This window comes from Callithrix jacchus, chromosome 10 (assembly GCF_049354715.1).
Source record: "Callithrix jacchus isolate 240 chromosome 10, calJac240_pri, whole genome shotgun sequence".
NCBI lineage: Eukaryota > Metazoa > Chordata > Mammalia > Primates > Cebidae > Callithrix > Callithrix jacchus.
In genome coordinates, this window is record NC_133511.1 from 80,682,211 (window position 1) to 80,700,806 (window position 18,596).

At 35.0% G+C, this 18,596-nt stretch overlaps 1 protein-coding gene across 16 annotated transcripts in view; it reads left to right on the plus strand.

Annotated features, from left to right (window-relative positions):
- PDE3B (phosphodiesterase 3B) overlaps nucleotides 1-18,596 on the plus strand; it is a 214,154-nt gene that overhangs the window by 173,381 nt on the left and 22,177 nt on the right. For 9 of the 16 annotated variants that reach the window (XM_078340614.1, XM_078340616.1, XM_078340619.1 and 6 more), the window contains exons 8-11: nucleotides 6,573-6,721; nucleotides 7,506-7,643; nucleotides 8,891-9,002; nucleotides 11,142-11,255. In XM_078340614.1, the coding sequence (XP_078196740.1) occupies nucleotides 6,573-6,721; nucleotides 7,506-7,643; nucleotides 8,891-9,002; nucleotides 11,142-11,255 (513 nt within the window). Of the gene's footprint in view, nucleotides 1-4,688; nucleotides 4,782-6,572; nucleotides 6,722-7,505; nucleotides 7,644-8,890; nucleotides 9,003-11,141; nucleotides 11,256-18,596 lie in introns of all 16 variants that reach the window. The other 7 variants (XM_054242129.2, XM_078340611.1, XM_078340613.1 and 4 more) reach the window with 1 other exon arrangement.

Genomic DNA, 18,596 nt, shown 5'->3' on the forward strand with positions numbered 1-18,596 from the left:
TAAACCCAAAAGGGTTTGCATAAATTTTTTTTATTACATAAAGAGGAGTTGTTTTAAAGTCTGGTTAATTGTATCATTCTGAAATATTTTATATCCTCAAACAAGAAATAGTGTTGATGAAATTATAGTTGTTTTATAACCTTAAAAATTGATGACTCGAATTACCAGTAGTAGTTAACTAAGTAACTCAGACCAACATTCCCCTTGAGGGCAACTAGAAAAGATGGATGAATTATTTATTTAAAAAGTCTACTTGAAGCCATTGAAGAACTAAAAAGATTCTGTGAATCACCAGTACAAGATCTGTTGGAAGACAGAACTCCAAGAAAAGTGAGCCTGGAGTTTGTGGCTATTAAAAGGGTGTATGCCAATTCCAGAGAGAACAATGACTGGTAGGATGAGCAATTTTATTAGTAGCTTCATGGGACTAGGAAGGCAGAGACTAGAGTTGAAGGCTCGCCATGGTAGGGATAACTTGATAAACTCTGAAGTGTTGTACCCTAGGAAAAAAGGTAAACCAAAAATAGACAAGCCTTTTCAGGAAATATAGGTTCTTCCCAATTCCTTTAAATACCATAAAATTTACCCCTTTAAAGTGTGTAATTTAATAGTTTTTTTTTTTTCATTTGAAAGGATTGTTTAAAAAGTAAACAAGTAGAGATAGGGTTTCACCATATTGGTCAGGCTGGTCTTGAACTCCTCACCTCAGGTTATCCACCTACCTCGGTCTTCTAAAGTGCTGGATTACAGGTGTGAGCCACCGTGCTCGGCCCTAACTTATTCTATGAGACCAGTATCATCCTGATACCATAACCAGACAAAGATAGCACATGAAAACTACAGACCAATATCCCTTCTGTGTATAGAAACAAAAATCCCTAACAAAATACTGGCAAACTGAATCCAACAATATGAAAAGATCACTCTGTGGTCAAGTGATATTGGAATGAATGAGTTGTTGAGTATTAGAAAGTCAATCAATGTACTATATCATGGTAATAGAATAGGGGAAAAAAACTGCATGATAATTTCAATAGATGCCGAAAAACCATTTGACAAAATTCAACACTTTTTGTGATAAAAACATGCTAACTAATAATAGCAGGGAAGTTCCTTAGCCTGAAAAAGGATATCTTTTAAAAACACATAGCTGACATCATCCTTAATGGAAAAAGACTGATGCTTTCCCCGTAAGATCAAGAATAAGATCTTAGGGTTTTTGCTTTCAGCACTTCAACACTGTACTGGAGGGAAGCCAGAAAAATTAGGGAAAAAAAAGTAAAGCCATCCAGAATTTTAACAAAGAAATAAAACTCCCAATTCACAGATCATGTGACCTTCTACATGGAAAATTCCAAAGAACACACACACACACACACACACACACACACACACTCTACTAGAACAAATACACAAGTTTAGCAAAGTTACCAGATATAAGATCAATATACAAAAATCAATTGAATTTCTATATACTGTCAGTGAACTATTATAAATTGAAATTAAGAAAGTATTTCCATTCACAATTGTATTAAAACAAATAAAGTAGTTGGAATACATTTAACAAAAGTTCAAATTTTATACACTGGAAACTATAAAAACAATGTTGACAGAAATTAGAAAAAAGCCAAGTAATTGAGAGGCATTTCACAGTAATGTATTTGAAGACTCAGTATTGTCAACATGACAGTTTTTCTATATTGATTTATAAATTGAGCACAATTCTTATTAAATTTCAGCAGGCCTTTTTAATGATAGAAGTTGGTGCTAAAAGGTATACGGAAATACAAATGACCTATAATAGCAAAAAAAAAAATTGAAAAACAACAAAGTTGGAGGACTTTTATATACTACTTAATTTGAAATCTTGTTTTAAAGCTAATATAATCAAGGCACAGGGTTGAACCTGTAGATAAGTGGAACAGAACTGACAGTCCAAAAAAGAAATTCTTGCATTTGTAGTCAATTGATTTTCAACAAAGATGCTAAGACAATTCAAAAAAGAAAGGCCAGTCATTTTCTTCCCCTCCCCCCTCTGCCAAGAAATAGTTCTGGGTCAATTAGCTATCCACTTGCAAAAGAAAGAACTTACATCCTTACCTCATCATGTACATGAAAAATGAAAAGTAACTCAAAGTAGAGCATAGACATATGTGTAAGAACCAAAACCATGAAACTTCTAGAAGAAAATGTAGAACACAGTCTTTGTGACCTGGGGTTGAATAAAGCATTTTAATATTCAATACCAAAAGCACAATCTAATAAAGAAAAAAATGCCAAATTGGGCTTCACCAAATTAAAAACTTTTGAATATCCGAAGACATCAGTAAGAGAATGAAAAGAGAAACAATAGACTTAGAAAATATTTGCAAATCATACATCTGATTAAGAACTTGTTTCCATGATATATAAAGAAATCTTACAACTCAATAATTTAAGTCAAACTACTCGATTTAAAAATGGACAAAATATTCAAGATAATTTGGTGAATGTAATTTGGAGAAGTATTTAAATGAATGGGTAATTAAAACATGAAAAGATCATGAACACCACTTGTCATTAGGGAACTGCAAATTTATACTACAATAAGATACTACTACACTCAAACTATAATAGCTGTAATTAAAAAGACAATTCAAAAATACCAACTGTTGGCAAAGATTGGGACCCTTGTGCATTGCTGATGGGAATGTAAAATGGTATAGCCACTTTGGAAAACATTTTGACAGTTTCTTGACAGTCAGTATCTGGATGCATCAGCTTATCATATGAGCCAGCAATACCACAGCTAAGAATTTACCCAAGAGAAAACATGAGCACTCAGAGATGGTTATGTGAATGCATAATAGCATTATTTACCATAGAGCAAACTTGGAAACAATAAAAATGTCCTTCAACTTGTGAATGAATAAACATCACATGGTATATCATTACAATGGAATTCAATTCAGCAATTAAAGGAATAAACTTCTAATACATGTTGCAACATAGATGAACTTCTAAACATTATTCTAAATGAAAGAAGCCAGGCTCAAAAGATCATATATTATATGATTACATTTATATGAAATTCTTGAAAGACAAAACTTAAAGAAACAATAATCACAACAATGGTAGCATAAAGTGAGAAGAGGGATTAACTGTAAGTAGGCATGAAGGAACATTTTGGGTGTGTTGAGAATGTTCTAAAACTGGATTGAAATGATTGTTGATAACTGCAAATATACTAAAATTGTTGAATTGTACACTTACGTCATGGGTTGAATGTTTGTGTTCCTCCAAAAATTCATGTGTTGAAATCCTATACCCCAATATGATGATATTGGGAGGTGAGGCCTTTGGGTGGTAATTAGGTCATTAAGGTGCAGCTCTCATGAATGGAATTATAAAAGAACCCCAGAAAACTCTCTAGCCCTCTTTCCCACCGGGTGAGGATACAATGTAAAATGGGTGCTCTGCAACCTGGAAGAGGGCACTCACTGGATCTTGGCTAGACTGGCACCCTAATCTCAGACTTCCAACTTCCCTAACTGTGAGAAATAAATTCCTATTTTTTATAAGCAACTCATTGTATAGTATTCAGTTATAGCAGCCTGAACTAAGGCATTTTACAATGGGTAGATTTCAATGGTATGTAATTATATGCAATAAAGTTTTTTAAAAAGAACAATAATATGTTAAGTGTTATAGTTCTTTGGGTGGACTCATCTCAGCTTGGAGATTCTCACCCAAGGACTTTAATGAGATTGCAGTCAGATATTGGTTGGGGAAGCACTTATCTGAAGGTTTGATTGGGCTGAGTTTCCAAGATGGATTACTCATGTGCCTATTGGCTATTGACCAGTCCATCTAAATATGACCCTTCCATGGGTTTCTTCTAGTTTGTTGGCAGCATTCTCAGAGAGTAGGAAGTGGAAACTGCCAGTCCCGTTAATGGCCCAACTCAGAACAGAATGTCACTTCTGCCATATTCTGTTAATCAGAGCAGTCATGAGGGCTGTTGAGATTCCAGGGGGTTGGTAAATAAATGCTCTGTCTTGATAGAGGAGTGACAAGAATACATTTCAGAAAAGTGTGTGGGAGAAGAGACAGTGTTGTGGACATCTTTAGAAAAGAAATGCTACATTTATCTCACCTGTTTTTATTATTATCTGTAAGATAACAGTTATTAGGAGCCCATACCATTAAAAAGTAAATTATGTAATATACCTCAAGTATCAACAATTTTTGTTAATTGCTATTTCATTGTAGTTACTGCCCTTAACCAAGAATACTTGAATATTCTAAATTTAATTTCTTAAACTAAATGTTTTTCATTTGGAAAAATCGTATTTTCTAAACAAGAATATTTCCAGATCATCATCTAATCAATCAATGATCGTTTGGTATATTCATTGTATTACGTTGAGATTGCACTAACATTTATGAATACAAAAATTAAAATTTGCAAGTAGTTTTCTGAAACTCAACTCCAATGAGTACTCTTAAGAATTTTTTTGTTTTTGGTTTTTTAGACAGGATCTCACTCTGTCAACCAGGCTAGACAGTGCAGTGGCACAATCATGGCTCACTGTAGCTTCCAACTCCTGGGCTCAAGCAATCCTCCCTGCTCAGTCTTCTGAATAGTTGGGACCACAGGCATGGGCCACCATGCCTGGCTAATTAAAAAATTTTTTTTTATTTTGTAGAGATGAGAACTCGCTCTGTTGCTCAGGCTAGTCTCAAACTTTTGGCTTCAAGTAATCATCCTGCCTTGGCCTCCCGAAGTATTAAGACTATAGGTATGAGCCATTGTACTTGGCCAAGAACTCCTTTTACTTAAAAAAAAAAAACACTCTACATATTGAAAATTTTAAAAAGTCTATGTCTTGAAAGTACATAGATCATGAGTTTATAGCTTGTAACTATAATATAATCAGCACCCAGATCAAGAAACAAAACAGGAGGCTGGCCAAAATGGCCAATTAGAAGCAGCTAGTGTGCACTGCTCTCATGGAGAGAAATAGAAGGGGTGAGTACATACAGCACCTTCAACTGAAACATCCATATACACACATTGGGATTCATCAAGAAAACAACTCAACCTACAGAGAATGCAATACTATGCAGCCATAAAAATAACGAATAAAATGAAAAAAACATCATCACAGCTAGTGAAGCAGTGGGGCTAGGACTCATTTTTATGGTAGTATTCAGACTTGAATCAGATTCTGTTTTACTGTATAATTTAGGCTCCATCTGTGTCCATAGTGGAACAAGTAATAAATAATTATTATAATTTTCCTAAAAGAAAAGGTGAAGAAAAGAAAATATGATACATATACACCATGAAATACTATGCAGCTATAGAAAAACCCAAGGTAATGTTTTTTGCAGAGACAGGGAGAGAGCTGGAGTCAAACTAACATAGGAACAGAAAACCAAATACTGCATGTTCTTGCTTATCAATGGGAGCTGAATGATGAGAACACATGGACATAAAGAGGAGAGCAACAGATACTGGGGCCTACCTGATGGTGGAGGGTGGGAGGAGGAAGAGAATCAGAAAAAAATATGAATTGGGTACTAGGCCTAGTACCTGGGTAATGAAATAATTTGTACAACAAACCCCATGACACATACTTACCTACATAACAAAGCTGCACATGTACCTTTAAACCTAAGATAAAAGTTGTTTTTTAAAAAAGAAACCAAATATTACCCACACCTCAAAATTACTTGCCATTTCCCTTCCAATCATATGTCCCAAAGACAATGATTTCTCATTTATCATATGGTTTTGAACAGAGTATGTACTTTTGTGCCTGGATTCCTTCACTGAACATTTTATTTTTAAGTATCATCCATATTGTAGTTCATTCTGTTTGCTCTGTAGTGATCAATTGTGTAAATACACCACAAGTTATTTATTCTACTTTTGATAGGTTTTGGATAAGTTCCCTGTTTAAAGTACTACAAATAGATTGAATATGAATGTTTTTTTTTATGAATGTTTTTTAACATGTGAATGAATACTACTGAACTACCAATACTGCTTTCCTTTTCCATGTCATTTGAGAAAAGAATGTTATTAATTACATTGATAGAGAAATAAATCATGAGTTACAATATTGTGGTTTAAGGTTTACATGTTACTTAATCTTACTGATTTATAATTATGATTTTAGAGTTTTTATATCTAAAAGAGATGTTGGAAGTTGTTTACATCAAATTGGTAAGAAAATTTCTATTGATAGGAAATTTTTCTTTTTCTCCCTTTTATAAAGAATATCCACTTAGCATCCATGGGTAGATATGTAAGGTGAGTCCAATACATGAAATGTCTTTGTTGCCTGAGCTTAAGGTATCTAGACAAAATAGCCAAGCAAGATACAACTTAATAATGTCATGAAATAATTTAGATTGAACTCCATTATGGTTTACTTTATCTAAATATTTTTAATAACTATTTTTCATGTAAAGCTGTACATATAGGGCACATTTTCCTCCTAGTATAATGTGCCCTATATGTATTTAGTTGTTACTATATATTTAGTATATATTTAGTTGTTACTATATATATTTTTTGAAAGGTGAAGAAGAAAACATTTTCTCAAAAGCATCATTCAAACTTACGGAAACTCAACAAGAAGAAGAAACGGAGAAGAAAGACAGCAGAAAATTACTTCAGGAAGGTGATAATTGGCTAACAGAAGAGGCACAGAATGAACAGCAAACAAATGTAAAAGATAAACTTTCAATGTGATTATGTTAAGGTGAAATATAATACTGTTAGTACTGGCTTCATTACTTTTGCCCAGAACAAGATTAATAGAATTTTAATTTTTTTTTTTTTTACTGATAAGTTACTATAACTGAAATATTTCTTGGGTTACAGAAAATACAGTAATTTGTTCTAATTCTATCATCCTAGAGCAACAAACTGCATTCAGTTTTAAATGAACACCTTTTACTTAGTTTTATAAAAAATACATTATTTTCTATTCTTATATTTTCTTTTGCATATGTTAAGGTATAGAGAATATGTGCATGTTATTAAAAACAATGAAGATAATCTACATATAATAGCAATATAGTTTCTTAAATTTCAAAATTTAGGCTTTTAGGGAAAGGAAGCATCTATTTCTTTTGAAAAATTATTCTGTTAATAAATGCCAATATAAGGATATGGGGCTTTTTTTCTCTTACCTTTGATACCTGGAACTACTAAAATGAAAATAATAGACTTTGGATTTGTGTGATAATTTGGAAATAAAATACTTTTATTCATAAAAATGGTATAAGAAGATTAATAAGTCTTATGCCTATGTTTTTAGTTGTCTGAAGATAGCATTCTAGAAAGAAAAATTACAAGGGCAGACAAGAGTATATTTGAGGATAACTATTATAGAAAATAGTACTGACTATTTTTTAATGTTTAATCATAAGTGTTCTCATTTTAATGTGGATTTTGCAATATTTATGAAAGATAAAGTAAAGTTGTTGTTGTTTTCCTGTGTGTACAGATTGAACAGGAGGCATCACTGGAACTGATTTTAGTAGAAGAGTATGACTCATTAATAGAAAAGATGAGCAACTGGAATTTTCCAATTTTTGAACTTGTAGAAAAGATGGGAGAGAAATCAGGAAGGATTCTCAGTCAGGTTTGCTTTCAAATATCTACTTTTAAACTATAAATTAAGGCCGGGTGCAGTGGCTCACGCCTATAATCCCAGCACTTTGGGAGGCCAAGGCGGGTGGATCACGAGGTCAAGAGATCGAGACCATCCTGGTCAACATGGTGAAACCCCGTCTCTATAAAAATACAAAAATTAGCTGGGCATGGTGGTGTGTGCCTGTAATCCCAGCTACTCGGGAGGCTGAGGCAGGAGAATTGCTTGAACCCAGGAGGCAGAGGTTGCCATGAGCCGAGATTGAGCCATTGCACTCCAGCCTGGGTAACAAGAGCGAAACTCTCTCATAAATAAATAAATAAATAAATAAATAAAATAAACTATAAATTAATTTTTCTCAGCAAACTCTAATATCATATAATGGTTTAGGCACTAGTTCAACAATGACATTGTTCATTACATCATTTTTTCCAAAAAATTCAAGCATATACATAAAACAGTTATATATAATATATAGATCATGCTATTATATATATCATAGTTTATTTGACCATATTAATGGGATTTAATTTATACTAAAGAAATAATAAAGATTTACATTTTCTTGAATGTTGAGGTTGAAAAGGATCGAAAAATGATCTAGTTCTAACCACTGAAATGAAAGCTTCATTTTTTTCACTTGCCCTCCCTTTACTTTACCCAAGGCCAGAAGCTTCATTTCATGCTAGAACCATGGAAAAATACTTTCATTTTACCACCCAGACTCAGGGTTATCTGATGGGTTCGCATAACAGCATCAGGTTAACCTTTGCAAAATATTACTCTCATTAATTACTTTAATATTTAATTTATGAAATGCAAAAACATAAGGTTAAATTTTGTAAAAGACATGTAATTTCGTCTCATTGAAATTCCTTAGGAATAAAAATGTGACAAATGTTGTATTGTTTTGACTTTTTTTTACTACTCGGGACTAGACTAGAATAGAATTCACATGACCTTCAGTAAATTAGGAATAAAAAGCTAAGGAGAAGAATGGAAACATTTAAAAATTGGGACATGGTACATATGGTTAGTCTTCTTTAACTTTCAGGGACTTTAGGGTGATAGCTTCCATTCTGATTTTTTGGAAAGAATTAATTGTAGGCAAGTTTTAAATAAATTATTAACTTAAAGACATATGTTAATATTCCAAAATACAAATCACAAAACATTTTACTCAGCCACAAATAGAAATTCTGATTTTTAAAGTAAACTTTATTTTAATTGACATTTAGGTTATGTATACCTTATTTCAAGACACTGGTTTATTGGAAATATTTAAAATTCCCAGTCAACAATTTATGAACTATTTTCGTGCATTAGAAAATGGCTATCGAGACATTCCTTGTAAGTATTAATATATCTTATTATTTAAGTTCAAATAATATGGATTTTGAAACTCTTTGTCATCTTTCTCTTCAGATAGTCCCTTAAACACTTTTAAAACTTCATGTTTGAATTTTTTTTTTCCTTGAGATGGAGTCTTGATCTTATCGCCCAGGCTGGAGTGCAATGGTGCAATTTTGGCCCACTGCAACTCCGCCTCCTGGGTTCAAGTGATTCTCCTGCTCAGCCTCCCGAGTAGCTGGGATTACAGGTGCCCACCACCACACCTGGCTAATTTTTTGTACTTTTAGTAGAGATGAGGTTTCACCATGTTGACCAGGCTGGTCTCAAACTCCTGACCTCTGGTGATCCACCTGCCTCAGCCTCCCAAAGTGCTGGGATTACAGGTGTGAGCCACCATACCTGGCCTGAAAAATTTTTTAATGGAAATTTAAAAAGAAAATCTGTATTGTACTACTTAGGTTTAACAAACTATTGCTAACATTTTGTCTGTTTTCTGTTAACATTTTGGTATATATTCTCCAAGAGCTCTTCTTACATAAATTAATTTTTTGTAAAGGCAGTCATAATATTGATACATATTTATAATCTGCTTTTTCACCTAGTTGTTATATAGTAAACATCTTTCTATTTTAAATATTATTTGTCTGAGTACTTTATCTTTTCAAAAATTAGTCAAGAGTTTCAGAAAATCATTCACTTAAAAATGTTTAAAATTTATCATATAATTTCAGTGTTTAACTGTGTTCTGGTTTATGGAATAATTTAATGGCTATTAGATATTATGTTTGAATATAATTTGGATTCCATGTTAGGAAAAGATGGGACTGTCTTTATGTATTATCTACAGTTTCCCTCCATGTGGACAAATTTTTGGGGAAATTAATTCTATAAGTAGTGAATTGTTCTTCAATTGGCATAACTCATTAATAATGTTTAATAAGGTGAGTTATGTATACTGTCATTTTCACTTATAAATTATGCATTTAAAAAGTGGTTGAATTTTATAAATGGAATATAGTGTTACTTTAAGATGGACTTCAAGGGAAATGGAAAGAAAGAGGTGGTAAGGAGTGTTCACTGTCAGCTTCAATTAGGATATATTAGTTAAGAAAATAGTCTCTGGACCTAACTTTTCTAAACTTTAAAAATTTGTGAATGGGAATAACAATAGTACCTACTCCTTAGGTAGCCATAATATAAGATAATTTATATAAAGCGCATATCAGAATTCATGATACTTAGTCAATGGTCAGTAAAAGGTGGTGATTTATTAATAATAATTAAGCTCCCAGTGGATCAACACCATGTCATGTCTATAAGGCAAAACAATATCATATTACCTACTAATGCATACATATACATTAAATAATTGTTGAAGGGTTGCATTTTTATTGGATATCTATGTTAACTGCAATTATTAGATTCACATAGGTTTTCTTATTTAATCTTTTTTTGGAAAAGTTGTATTACCTACCTTTCATAGGTGAGAAGTAAACTCAGAAGGATCTTTCCCAAGATTATAAAACTAGATAGATATCCAAGTAGGATCTTAGTTTTAGGTCTATATGACTTCTAATAATCTTTACACTATACCACATTACCTTTTCACATAGTTGAATTTCAGTAAATTAATGCTTTATTGACCATATACAATGTGTCAGACACTGTGCTGGATGCTTTCACATGTTATTTAGCATTTAATTTCTATAGCAAGCCTGAGACATAGTATTTCTGACTCTTTTTGTGGGGGACGAAAATGTAAGTAATTAGAATCTGTAACTGTTCTGTGTACAAAACTGTTTTGTGTGCCAACATGAATTTCTGTAATCCAGACACTTAGATGATATTCTTGAAAGCCACAAAATAGCAATCTTAAGAACATTTTCCAATGCCTTTTAATACACTTTTGTTATCCTGTGTTTTCTTTGGCCCCTTTGCTCTGTTTTCATAGTATATGGGAATGTTTTTAAAAGAGAATTTTTTTTAACACCTCAGGAGACTTTAGGTGAAATAAAATTCAATTGTGGGGAATTATTGTCACACATTTTTTACAAAGATATACTATGACTAGGAAATTCTTGTACTTTTTAAATGTTGTATGTCAAACCTAACAGAAAAACATTTTGGTGACTTTAGATCACAATCGTATACATGCCACAGATGTCCTACATGCAGTTTGGTATCTGACAACACGGCCAATTCCTGGCTTACAGCAGATCCACAATGGTTGTGGAACAGGAAATGAAACAGGTACTTCCTTCTACAAATCTCTGTTAATTATTTGATTAGGAATAATAAATCAAGCTTTCTCACTTCATTACCTCTGTTCTTTTAAATTTTTCATTAAATAACCTTTTAGTACCTATGAAGGACTGTGTAAGTTTTTTTTAACCACTTATCCCCAAGTTCTACTGTGTAAGTTTTGATGCATAATAATGACATGAACATTTTTAAACATGATACCCATCTTAAGAGGTAGATTAATATTCAGTACTGCTGGATGTATCATGCTTCCTTCTTTGCTCCATTCTATTGTTTTCTCATTGAGGTAGCCACTATCCTGAATATTATGATAATTAATCCTTTGCTTTTTATAAAAAAAAAAAAATTCTTGTTTTTTTTTCTGTTCTTTCAAGTGCATCACATATATTTAAAGTGCATAACATTCTCAAACCAAAGAGAACATGTTTAAAAGCCTTGAAAAGTATTTAAATGATGAGATTAAAAACTTTTAAACATATTTTGCTTCCAAAATGTTAATGCTATTCCTTATCATAAATGTAATAGTTTATATAAATATAATGAATCATAACATTTATAGTTCTCTTATTCTAGCTTACTAAAAGGGATCAGGCAGGTGATTTATGCCTTTAATCCCAGTACTTTTACAGGCTTAGACAAGAGAATTGCTTGAAGCCAGGAGTTTGAAACTAGCCTAGGCAAGACCCCATGTCTACAAAAAATTTTTAAAAAATTAGCTGGGTGTGGTGGCACAAACCTGTCCTAGCTACTCAGAAGGCTGAGGTGGGAGATCTCTTGAACCCAAGAGTTTGAGGCTGCAGTGAGCCATCATTATGCCACTGCACTGACATATGTCAAGACAGAATTTGCTCAGTTACCAATACTTGAGAAGTAACATTACCATTACTAATCAGTGTAAATGTCATAGACTCAGCCACCGATATTACTTTTTACCTTTGGGTAGTTGAGTCTAAAGTATGCATTATTTGTTTAATGGATTTGCTTAATGTCACTGGTTCATTTTTGTCTGCCATCTGTATTTACTCTTTTAGTGTCCTTCATTCCTTCCAGCAGTTCTGTGCTTTTATTAGAGATAATTTTCTTCAACATTTTTGTTGTCGATGTCATTTTGTCTTTGAAGAATATAATTATATTTTAGCATGTTTGAAGGTATTATTTATATTTTAGCATGTTTGAAGGTATTTTTCCATAATCTTATGACTTTCTTTCTTTTTTTTTTTTGAGACAGAGTTTCGCTCTTGTTCTCCAGGCTGGAGTGCAATAGTGTGATCTCGGCTCACTGCAACCTACACCTCCCGACTTTAAGCTATTCTCTTGCCTCAGCCTCTTGAGTAGCTGGGATTACAGGCATGTGCCACCATGCCCAACTAATTTTGTATTTTTTTTAGAGATGGGATTTCTCCATGTTGGTCAGGGTAGTCTTGAACTCCTAACCTCAGGTGATCTGCCCACCTCGGCCTCCCAAAGTGCTGGGATTACAGGCATGAGCCACCACACACAGCCAATCTTATGACTTTTATAGTTTCTGTTGACACGTCAGACTTAGGTCATATTGAGAAATATAATATATAAATATAACATGTTCATTTTTCTCTTTCCTATTGGTTTTTAGCATTTTAACTATGATGTACTCATGTAATTTTTTGTATTAATTTTGCCTGGTGTTTAGTGAACCTTTTCAATATGTTGGTTGGTGTTTTTCACTGATTTCTATAATGCTCTTCAAATTCTTTCAGCTTCTCCATTGTCCAATTACAAAGCCACTCCCACATTTTTAGATGTTTTTTATGTCAGTACTTCACTTCTAGGAACCAAAAGTCTGTATTAGTTTCCTACTGCTGCTGTAATAAGCTACCAGAAATTTAGTAACTGAAAACAACACAACTTTATTATCTTACAGTTCTGGAGGTCAGAAGTCCAAAAAAAGGCTTCACTGGAGTAAAATCAAGGTGTCAGCAGAACTGTTTTTTTCCTATATGCTCTAGAGGAGAATTTGTTTCCTTACCTCCTCCAGCTTCTAGAAGCCACTTGTACTTCTTGGCTCATGGTATTTTTTTTTTTTTTTTTGGAGACAGTGTCTTGCTCTGTCGCCCAGGCTGGAGTGCAGTGGCTTGATGTCTCGAGTGGGTTCAAGCAATTCTCCTGCCCCAGTCTCCCAAGTAGCTGGGACTACAGGAGCATGCCACCATGCCTGGCTAATTTTTTGTGTTGTAGTAGAGACTAGGTTTCACCATGTTACCCAGGCTGGTCTCGAACTCCTAAGCTCAGCCAATCCGCCTACCTTGGCCTTCCAAAGTGCTAGGGTTTCAGGTGTGAGCCTCCGTGCCCGGCCAGCTTTTCCTTTAAAGACAGCAGCATAGCATCTTCAAATTTCTTTTTGACCCTGACCTTTTGATCTTTCCAAGGAACTAGTGAAATTCAGTCCAGCTCTGCAAATCTTAGTGTTCTATGCAGAACATGCTTAGCTGACAGTGACTCCTAATTTTAGTCTCTTTTGTGGTCTGGACAGGCTAACAGTTTCCCGAATTATCAAGTCTTTATTCCTCTTTGCTTACCAGTTCTCCCCTAATCTTTCCTTTTCCTCTTATATTTTACTGTAAGCAGTAAGAAACCAGACTACACTTTCAACACTTTGCTTGGAAAATTTTCTCAACTAAATGTCGAGTTTGTAATTTGTATTCTGCGTAACTGCAACACATAATTCAGCCAATTTTTTTTTTTACTGTATAACAGGGATTCCCTTGCCTCTAGTTTCCAGTAACATGTTCCCCATTTCCTTCTGAGCATTCATTGGCAATGCCCTTAATGACCATTTTTCTATCTCCAGTGTGTTTTTAATGATTTAGGTGTAGTATTCTTTAAAACAATATATATTTTCTCTCTCATGCTACATACTTCCTTCTGAGTTTTTGATAACAGTGTTATTAGTTTTTATACATAGTATCATGGAGTCAAGTATCTGTAGAAGAAAGGAAACCAAGTAGCTTTGGGAAACCAAGTAGCTATTGCAATGGAAAATTGTGATTAAAACTAAGACTACAAGGACCATGAGATGTGCTGGCTTATTTTCACTGCACTGGAGAACTGATAGAAAAGAAATGACAAGTTTAGGCCTTTAATTAATGGTCGGTTAACCAGATAGCTTCTCTGACTACCCTAAAAGAAACCCTTATTTTTTATAGAAATAGAATCATAACTTCTGAAAATAAAACCCAATGTCTGACCCAGAAGTTGGCTGAAACACAATGCAAATGAGTTTGTGGCCTCAGTAGACTTCTTATGTTAGAATTAAGGTATCAAATGGGAAATAAAGGATCCTGAGAATTAAAATGAGATTATTTGGATAGATTTCAATAAATATTGCCTTGTATCCCCCAAATCCTGCTGGTTCTCCCTGCTGGGAAACAGTTATTTCTCCTAGTGTTGATTGCCCGAAAACCCTGTAATGATGTCACCTGAGTTTCTTGATTTAGGGGAATAATTCACTTCTAAATCCAGCTCCACTGCCACTCATTTCTTTGAGATCCATAATTAAACTTAAATCCTGCAGATCTTAGGTGAATAAGTACTAAGTCTAAACCCTAGAATAATTTACCAATTCATATTGGTAGAAACCTTAGGGATGTATATGGGAATAGGCTTAAGGGTGTTAGACAAGGGAGAAAGGAGGATGTACCTACCAGAGATTCTGGAATCAGTGTATTAGCTTGAGCAACTGGCAGAAGCTCTAACAGTTTTCCTGATGAGTTATCCAAAGTATAGGCACTGGATGAAATAGAATTGTTGAAACTTTCTAGTGTACTCTAGAGGAAGGAATCCAGAAGCTTATAATGACAGATAAGGTGTTGAAATGGGGTGATCATCTTCAGTTTTATTATCCATCCCTAACTTTTTCCCTCAGAAGTATCCCTCTTTATCAAAGTGCTGAAAAATATATTTCAACATTAATTCCTGGAAAGTGAAATGCTATTGCTGGTCCTCCAGCCAGAGTTAGGAGCTTATGAAATTTAGACGATAAAAGGACTTTGGCCTGGGTTCATCTCTTAATGGTAGTTACCTGAACCACACCCATTTTCTGAATGCATAGTTTGAATAAACAGATCAGCAACTGGCAGAATCCCTTCATCAATTCCTTGATGTTTAGAAAGAGGACCATCACTGTAAGAAGGGTCAAATGGTATCTTCAGAAATTGCCTCATGCTGGCAAAACAGTGGACCAAAAGCAATACTACATTTCTGGATCAGTTGCAGAAATCAGTGCTACTATTAAATACTTAAGAGATGCAGGAGTGATGATTCCATTGCTGTTCAATTTAATTATATAGCTTTTACATAGGATAGATAGATCCTGAAAATGATGGTGGGAATTACATTCTCAATGTAATCAGGTGGTTACTCTAGTTGCCACAGCTGTTCCAGATATGGTCTTTTTTTTTTTAATAAGTCATATTTGATATTTGTGATATTTGGCACAGAGCAGTTGATCTGGAGAGTTTTTTTTTCCCTCCATAACTCTTAGCAAAATTCATAAGAAGACATGTGTTTACATCTGGCAGGCATCACAATACACTTCCATTGTCTTAGTTCTGGGCTATGTCAAGTCTCATTCTCTGTTATAATCTAGTCTGGTCCCATAAGTTATCAAGGTCATCCATTACATTGATGAGATAATGATGAATAGCCCCATTGAGCAAGAAATAACAAATATCCTAGATGCCTTCATAAGAGTGCCAGAAGATGATAAATGAGAAAAATTGCACAAAAATTCAGATACCTGTCATCTAATTGAAGTTTACTAGGGATTCAGTGGTCTAGGACATGTTGAAATATCTCCTCTGAGTTGAGGGATAACAAATATATTTGAAATTCTTTACAGAAAGGGCTCTTTAGATTCTGAAGGCAAACTCATGACTTCTGAGTACTACTGCTCCAAAATACTACTGTAAGGGTGTGGATTTTATGTGTGACCCAGAGCAAAAGAAGCATGTGAAGCAGTTTCTACTTGGGCAAATTGCTCTGCCATTTTTCCATCTGACTGCCGAAAGAAAATGTCTTTTGCAGATAGAGATCCCCTGCGGAGTCCTAGACCACTACAAGATAATCACAGTGTAAATACATAAAGTTTGAGAAAAAGCCAGGCAGCTTTCCTCAGATAATTTTTTTTTTCTCTAAAAACAGCTAAATTGTCTTTGCACTTTGGTAGAATTTGAATACTTGTGTGATATAGCTGGCCTAGAATTAGAACCAGTACAATGCCATTTTAAAATGGAAAAACTGTTTCCATTCTCCTCACAATGACTGCTAGCCATGGCTTCTGTAAACTACTAAGATTACCTTGCAAAATGCAAAGAGAGGACAAGCTGCATACTTTCTCTTATCTGTAACTGCCAGAATTGCTGGCCTTTGTTTACCAAAGTAAGCACCCCCAGATAATTCCATCCTGGCGCCAAGTAACCTAAAATTACCTGTCCAAATAATGTATAAACTAATGTTTACCTTGACCTCTGTAAACCACTTAGATGGCAATCGGAATGACGAAAGTCCCCTGGCCCTTGGAATGTCTGGAGCCCCCTCACCCTCGTCTCAGCCTAGGAGGTGATTGACAGCTTTCATTCCCATCTCTGCTCCTCACCCCCACTCCCAAGGTGGTTTTGTGGGTATAAAAAGGTCTTGTCACTCTTCTTTCTCTGCCACGGGTTGGAGAGACGTGAGTCCTCCGTGGTCGCCGGCAATAAAACCCTGCAATTTGGCATACTTTTGTTCTGGTGTTGACTTTCTGTGCTGAGTGCGATATAACACTTGGCCATGGGCACTAGATTACCATGTAACCTGCCCATAATGAACTTGGGCTCCCTGATCCTCCAGTTCATAAATTTTTTTATGTGCAGTAGTTCTCAATCATCAAGGGGAAGAATTATATGCAATATTAGTTTTGAGTTGCTCCTAAAAGCACAGAGCATAAGCTCAGACTTTTATGACACCTATGCCTAATACACCAATACTTCTTCCTTAATTTGTAGTTATGGCTTCATGGGGAATTCCCTATTACCAGTTGACTGGCGTAAAACCAAGGTGTCAGCAGAACTGTTTTTCTGCTATATGCTCTAGAGGAGAATTTGTTTCCTTACCTCCTCCGGCTTCTAGAAGCTACTTGCACTCCTTGGCTCATGGTCTGTTTTTGTTTTTTGTTTTTTGTTTTTTTTTGGAGAAAAAGAGAAAGATCAGTTGCCCTGGTTTATAAATAGTTCTACCCAATATGCCAGTACCTCCAGAAAGTGGATAGCTTCAGCATTATAGGATCACTCAAGGGTATCTTTTGAAAGGTAATAGGGGCAGGTAAATCCTACCAGTGAGCAAATCAAGCAGTGAATCAGTTGGTCAAGAAAGAGACATGGCCAGTTGAAAGGATCTATACTGATTTTTGGTCAGTAGCTAACTGCTTCCTTGGATGCTGTGGGACTTAGAAGGAAAAATATTTAAAAATTGGAGTTTTTAATTGGACAAGGAGTTTTTGGAAGGAGGTTTATGGCCAGCCTTCCAAGAGTGGTAGATATTTGTTTACCATGTGAATGCTTGCTGTTGTAACTAGGTGTCCCAGGTTCTTGGGCTCACTTGCCCCAGGAATGGGGGAAAAGGCCCTGGTGGCCCAGTGAGCTTACCGTTCATATAAATATCATGGACCCAAAGAGTTTAGCAGAAAGCGATTTATTAGGCAGAGAGAGAGAAAAACAAAGAGCTCCCACGCTGCCATGGGAGGGGAATCTGAAGGGAATTCCGTACAGGTAGAGAGGGAAAGACAGCTCCTACATTATTGTGGGAGGGGATCCAGAGAGGGAAATCCGCAGGTAAGGTGCAGTGGAGTTTAACTTTGAATTTATTCCCGTCCCATTCATGTTCTTGTCCAATGAGAGTTGGACAAGTTCTTTCAAACTTCCTCTGGCGTGATTGATCTTTGATTCCGATGCTGGATTGGCTGTCTAGCTCAGAACAGAGCCCCTTCTTCCCAGAGCTTTTCGTGGGCTTTTTTTTTAAGAAAAGACCACACCTGGAATTTCTACCTAGCCCTTGCCCCTCGGGAAAGTTCCTGGATGGGGAGGTGGATGGAGGCATGGCACTGGGAAATTCCTGCCTTTGAAACACAGGCAGTTTTCCTTAATACAATCCCTCACTGTGATGCTTAATTTTACATGTCAAGTTGACTGGGCAGTAGTATCCACATACTTGGTCAGACATTAATTTGAATATTTCCTTCAGGCTATTTTTTGGATGAGATTAATATTTAAGTTAATGGACTTTAAGTTAAGCAAATAACCCTCCATAAGGTTGGTG